The 6926-nt window shown below is 39.6% G+C and overlaps 1 protein-coding gene across 1 annotated transcript; it reads right to left on the reverse strand.

Annotated features, from left to right (window-relative positions):
• Positions 1-657: 657 nt before the first annotated feature.
• On the reverse strand, positions 658-1795 carry LOC141612901 (uncharacterized). Its single transcript, XM_074431649.1, has 2 exons — positions 1621-1795; positions 658-1538 (listed from the first exon to the last, which is right to left on the reverse strand). The coding sequence occupies exons 1-2, from the start codon at positions 1793-1795 to the stop codon at positions 658-660; spliced, it is 1056 nt and encodes a 351-aa protein (XP_074287750.1).
• Between the last annotated feature and the right edge of the window lie 5131 nt (positions 1796-6926).

The raw sequence follows: 6926 nt of genomic DNA on the forward strand, positions 1-6926 counted from the left end.
CGATAGGTAGATCCCGCATTTTTAGGTCAAAGGCATGACATTATAACAATAGATACCTCTCTCGGATCTGAACGCAGTCTTTTCCTGGTCGCTGGGGTGCATCTTTATCTGGTTATATCCGCTCCAGGCATCCAGGAATGTCAGCATCTCGTGGCCTGCAGTAGCATCTACCATGGCGTCTATGTGTGGTAGAGGGAATGGATCCTTTGGGCAAGCTTTGTTTAAGTCCGTGAAATCTACGCAGACCCTCCACTTGCCATTCTTCTTTAGGACCACCACCACATTAGACAACCACTCTGGGTATTTTACTTCACGGATTTTTCCTGCAGCCAGCAAGTTATCTACTTCTTGATTTATGACCTGGTTTCTTTCAGAAGCGAATTTCCTTCTTTTCTGCTGCACAGGTTTGTGGCTTGGATCCACACTTAGCTTGTGAGTTATCACACTTGGATCTATGCCTATCATATCGTCATGTGACCAAGCAAAGCAATCTATGTTAGTTCTCAACAACCGAACGAGTTCTTCACGAATCTTACCTCTACACTCAGATCCAATGAGAACGGTTCGTTCTGGATGCAGCGAGTCCAGGATGACTTCGTCTAGTTCTGCCTGCTGTGGCTCAATGTACTCGTCCTGGATGCGCTGGCTCTGTAATTGCTATGCGGGCGAACCTGTTGTCGGCTTCAGAGCCACCTTGTAGCAATCCTTAGCGTCCTCCTGGTCCCCACGTATTTCTTGCACCCCCCAAGGCGTCGGAAACTTCAGGCACTGGTGGTACGTTGAGGGAATTGCTTTCATCTCGTGGATCCAGGGCCTGCCAAGGATTACATTGTAAGTGGAGGGACCATCAATAACCAAATACCTTACCTGTTTGTTCACACCCCCGGCGTAGGTTGGGATGATGATTTCTCCTAGGGAGTGTTTTGTTTCGCCGCTGAAACCAACTAAGGGAATTGCCTTCTTTGCTAGATCTTTCTCGGTGAATCCCATTCCTTTGAGTGTTTCCATCATGATTAGGTTGACGGAGCTTCCGGTATCCACCAGGATCTTCTTCACCTTGCAGTTCCCTATGGGAAGCGTGATGATTAGGGCATCGTGGTGCTGTTCGGGAGTAGATCCTGCGTCTGTTTCGTCGAAGGTGACTGATGGCAGATTCTGGTGGTTAACTCTGCAGGAGCTTTCTGGTCTGTCTCCCTTAGTCCTAGTTGCATGCCTCTTAGCTGCTGAGTAGGTTAGCCCACACAACTCCGATCCACCTGTAATGACATTCACAGTTCTAGAGCAATGAGGAGGAGGGGAGGGCAGAACCTGATCCGCTGAATTTACTCTGGTTGTGTTTCTGGGTAGGAGATGATCCAGGTTCCCTTGGTCGTAGTGAAATTTAACTTCCTTTCTGAGGGAGTGGCATTCATCGGTGTTGTGAGTGTTGCTGCCGTGGAACTCACACTTTTTGCCTGTGTCTCTGCTGCTGGGGTTTCCTTCTGGAAGTTTTGGCCACCTGACTCTGCGTCCCAGCTCCTTCAAGGCTTTGAATAGTCCTGCAAGATTGGTAGTGAAGCCGTACTCACTTACTTTCGGAGGCAGATCTGCTTCGGATTTTCCTTCTGCATTTCCAGAAACTTTGTTCACGCTCCTGCTGTAGGGTTTGGATCTTTCGCTCTTCTTCTCTACCAGGAGCCTTTCTCGATCGGGTCCGAATCATAAGTGCCTCTTCTTTGGTGCGGGGTCTTCCTCTAGCCTCATGACAAAGAATCGCCTTCGATTGCACCTCCTCAAAGGTAGTGCATGGATGCATGGTTAGTTCCTTGTATAGTTTGTGAATCACAGTGCGACCCTCGGCGGAAGGCTTGTATAGCGGTTGCTATATCACACCTCGGAATTGACACCTTCTCTTTGTTGAACCGGTTTAAGTAATCACGGGTGGATTCCTCAAACCCTTGCACTAGCCGGTAGAGATCGTTTGATCCGCTTCTCGGCTTTCGCTTTGGCGGCTCGCGATTGAAGGCATTGACTAGGTCGGCGAAGGCTGGATATGCTCTTGTTTGGTAAGCCGACGAACCATCTGCAGGTCGCTCCGGCGGTGTTGATCCGAAACCTTTGCACATGCAAACTTCCTTTAGAGATCCAGTTGCGGTTATCACCATCATTTTCTGCTTGTAGTGGTAAGCACGTGCGAGGATTTATCAGTCTCTCGGTTGTAAAGGGCAACTGTAGCCGCCGGAATCCGAATGAGATCTTCGCAACCAGTTTGAGAGTTTGGTCCAGGTACCGTCTCTACAAGCGGCTTGAGCAGCTGCTTCACAAATTAGATCGAGGAAATGGACGGATGCCCTAAAGCTAGAAACTCTCGGTTCAATCTCCAATTGATGATGATAGAATTCATATAACGGAGTTGGTAATCAAATATTAATAATGGGGTGATTAATTGAGGCATTTAATTCGAGATGACAGCAGCTATACGAAGCGGTGGAGGAGTTCAAGGGTCGTGTGGCCTTGCCTGTTTAACGGGAATTTAACGGGAATGTTAGGGTAAATACTCATTAGCTGCCAGGTAGATAAATTAGTGTATGAGATGGCATTAAGATAACATATGACACGTGGCATTTCTATGGAGGCTCAAGAAGCCTTTTTATATTATTGTAAGAAGACAAACACAGACTGAGGAGTAAGTTTGTATGAGAAACAATAGAGATGGAAATTTACTCATACACCCGACTCGAATCCGGATTAAACCAACATGATTCACACCCAAAAAAAACAAATAAACCAGATGATGGATTCACACCCAAAAAAACAAATTAAAACGCAGGGAGACAAGAAGAAGGAAAGAGGTCACATTATGTATTTAAACGCAGCAAAAATATTCATTTGTAGAGAAGAAGTAAATCCAACTGAGATCAAGTCAATATTTTAATTACTGTGGTAATTCTTTTACCCTTGTCTAATTTTATTATTTTGTTTCTCTCATCTTGGTACATTTTTTACAATTTTGTTCCACTCGTTTAATTTTACGGTTTTACCTCGTTTCCGTGATTGTGGTACTGCCGTACTGGTATAGTCAATTAGTCATTTTCTTTACTTGATACGGAGACACGGAGTATCTTATAATCTTATATCCTTTTGATCAATTATTAAGTATCTGTAATCATATACCCTAGTTCAATCATATTTTAAATTGATTTCAAAATTGATGGGCAAAATCAAATTGAATGTATAAAACATTAGAACAAGGAGAATTGTTATCCACCTACTCTTTTCTACTTTCTCGTTTAATAACCGGTTAGAATATATTCCCTCTATTCTCCTATTTTCTTAAAAGAGAGCTTTATTGCGGTCTCCAAAGCGTACCTTTGATCGTATTTTTCAATATCTATATGTTACTTTTTTTTTTGTCGAATTTCTTTTTCTTAAAAATTGATATTAATCGTAAATGTTTTAGTTTTAAATAAATAGTTTTTATTTTTCAACTTATTTAAAACTTTGACCTCCAAAAAAGCAAATGAGAAGAAAATAGGTGAATGAAGGGTACTATATTAAAGGGAGAAGGTGGAATAAAAAGGTGGGAAAGAGATGAGACGCCCACTTAATGATTGTCGTTTTATCAAGTGTGAACTCAAATAATTGGACTCCTTTATTTTTAGACCACTTATCTCACATCTCCATTATCCGCACTCTGAAATCAGTTGATTGAAATCGTCCTCACAAATTTTAAAAGGTAATACAATTCCGAAGAATCGGAGAGAGTATTATTATTCCAAATCACATTTACATAGCATAACAATGTGAACAAGTCTGCAAATGAAAGGAGGAATTTCCGACATCATCATTCATGTTTCAGACTCATTATTGTAATTTTTGAAACTTTTAGTTAAAATTTTCGAAAGTTTTTCGAGTGTACCTTATATCATTACCAATTCGTATCCACTAAAAAATTTTGCCCCCTAAGCTTAAATCTTGGCTCCGCCAATGAGATTATTCGGATGATCAACCCAGAGTTTGGATTGCAACTGAGATGAATCAAGTACAATTATTTGAGAGATAGACGCTATATTTTTACAGCACATTAACCGACCAAACGTACAATAATGAACTTGAAACATGAATGATGGTGTCGAAAATTACTCCTTTCATTTTCAGACTTGTTCTCCATTATTCGAACTTTCAGTTGTTAACTTTGTAGAATTAATAATTACTTCCTTGTGGATGTAAATGAGCCGATTTGATAATCTAACCGAACTCCAGTCCTACTGGCCAACTTGGCATTGACATATCAATGACAAAAGTCTTTACCAGTCAACAAATTTTACAAAACGCGTATGTGGTTATGAAAGCTTGCCCTCTCTATTATTGCGATTAAGTTCCTCTCCATTTCTTTCTCTCACAAACCCATTTAATAATATTTTCCCCCTTACACCCTATTAAACCTTTATTTCCTTGTATAAATCGTGAACCTTTTGATAATAGTAAGATGCAATCCGATCCATTGATAGAAAATGACCTCTCCATTTATTTTTATGAAATGGAGAGGATCTTGACTCTATCTGCCCTCTCTATTACGGAGTATTGCTTATCAAATCACTCTACTTATTACCTACCACCATATGGTGATTAGTAAGAAAAAGTTGTTTATCAAATCACTCTACTTATTACCTAACCAATTCATTAATAACTCGACAATTTGGATCGTAGTTTGAACCTACCACACATAATTTCTCCTGTTTAATCAATAATTTTACTAATACCATCTTTTAATTAATTTAATTAATAAAAGGTTTTTTTACAATTAGGGTTTAGCTTTTGATATTAATGTAGTGTTCTTGAAGAGGTGGTTGTGGGGTCGTCGAACTGGCCGGAGCGGGGTGGTCGGAGGGCACGACGGGTCGTCAAATTCGCGGCAGTGGTGGATCATTAAACATACCGGAGTTTAAAGTTGTATCTCCACCGATTACATTTTGCTGATAATATAACAAAACACAAGCAAAAGTAGAACAATAATTCTTTGGTTTTTGATTGTAGAGATTTGCAAAATTGACAAACTAACAAGGCTAGCGTCATTCGATTTTCTAACTTTTGGGTTGGGAGAAGGACGAAGGGAGGGTTTGTTTTCTTAACTTTTGGGTTTTTGATTTTCTATCTTGGTGAGGGTGAGAAATGAAGGGGGTAAATTTGGAATAAAAGGTAAAAATGTGCGGAATTTAGTAAAATTGTGTACGGGATTTAACACGTCCCTATATATATATATATATATATATATATATATATAGAGATAGGTTCAGGTAAGTCCACAAATTTGGTTGAGTCCCTAAGTCCTATTCTTAGCCAATCATTTCTGACTGTAACTTTACTACTTTGTGAGTGTAACTTTAGTCATTTATTGATTCATGAGTGAAAATTTTGTTTTTAAGGTCATTTTGTATATGAAATTTTGACTTTATAAATTGGAATTTATGTAATTTTAACATAAGTATATGTAACTTTATTGTTTTACAAGTATAACTTTAGTCGTTTTGGTTGTAACTTTAGTCGTTTTAGTTGTAACTTTAGTCGTATGGTGGTTTCTATACTTTTACGGGTGTAATTCTACCCCTTTCAAGCCAGTGAACTTTAGTCGTTGAGGTCGAACTTTAGTCATAATAGTGACTTGTATGTGAAAATTTGAATTAATATACTTTGCTATTATAACTTTAGTCTTTAAGATTGTAACTTGAATCTGAAGGTGTAAGTTTAGTCAATAGAGGTGTAATTTTATTGACTTACGCGTGTAACTCTACTCCGTAAAATTGTAACTTTAGTCCTCGAAAGTGTAACTTTATACTAAAAACTTTCTTTCACCATCACCACCTCCTACCCCAACCACCACAACACCCCACCTCCAAACCGCAACAACCAACAACACCACCAACCACTTATTATCTCAGATCTAAAAAAAAAAAAAAAAAAAAAAAAAGAGAGAGAGAGAAGGAGAAGGAGCGTCACCAGTCGCATCCCCCACAACACCACCAGCCCACTCCCACCACCACCTCTAAACCGCAATCAGATTTGGAGAAAAAAAAAAAAAGGAGAGGAAGCGGCAGACCCTCACGCTCTACCAGCCGCCACCACCGCCATTAAAAAGCAACAACCAACAACAACACCAAAAGCTTTTGATCTTAAATCTGAAAAAAAAAAAGAGAAATGAGAAGGGAAGGCGGCAGACATGGTGGGTGTGCGGGAGAAGACAGAAATGGCGGTGGTGGTGCGTGGCCAACCATTTCAAATCTGAAAAAAAAAAATTAGGACTTGGTGGTGGGGAGGAGCCTAGCGGCGGCAGGAGAAGGAGAGCGAAATGAAGGTGGCGTTGGTATGGTGGTGGCGAGGGCGGCACAGGTGGAAGGGTGGTGGCGAGGGCGGCACGGTGGTGGCCTGGTGGGCTGCCGCTTTTGTGAGAGAAAGTTGAGAGAGAGGTGAGTGAGATGTGAGAGAAGGAGAAATGAGAGAAATGGGAGAGACAATTAGGGTTTGGTTTGTTTTAATCTTGACCATCCATTTAAATTTAATCTCCACCACTCATCTATTAGATCCAAAGCGCAGATTAGACATGACTAACCAAAAAAAGGTGACTTACACGATCCCTTCTTCTATATATATATATATATATATATATATAGAATTAGGATCACATGAGTCCACCCTATCTTTTTGAGTCCGTGAGTCCATGATACAATATCATACTTTATATTAAACAATATCACAGCTTATATTTAAAAAAAAAAAAATCGAAAAAAAAATTTGAAAAAAAAATGCGGAAAAAAAGTCGTGATATTGTTTTGTAATACAATATCACACGTTATACTAAACAATATCACAGCTTACATAAAATTAAAAAAAAAAAAAAAAAAAAAAACTTTTTCGAAAAAAAAAATTTGAAAAAGAAAAAAATCGTGATT

This window comes from Silene latifolia, chromosome 11 (genome assembly GCF_048544455.1).
Source record: "Silene latifolia isolate original U9 population chromosome 11, ASM4854445v1, whole genome shotgun sequence".
Classification (NCBI taxonomy): Eukaryota; Viridiplantae; Streptophyta; class Magnoliopsida; order Caryophyllales; family Caryophyllaceae; genus Silene; species Silene latifolia.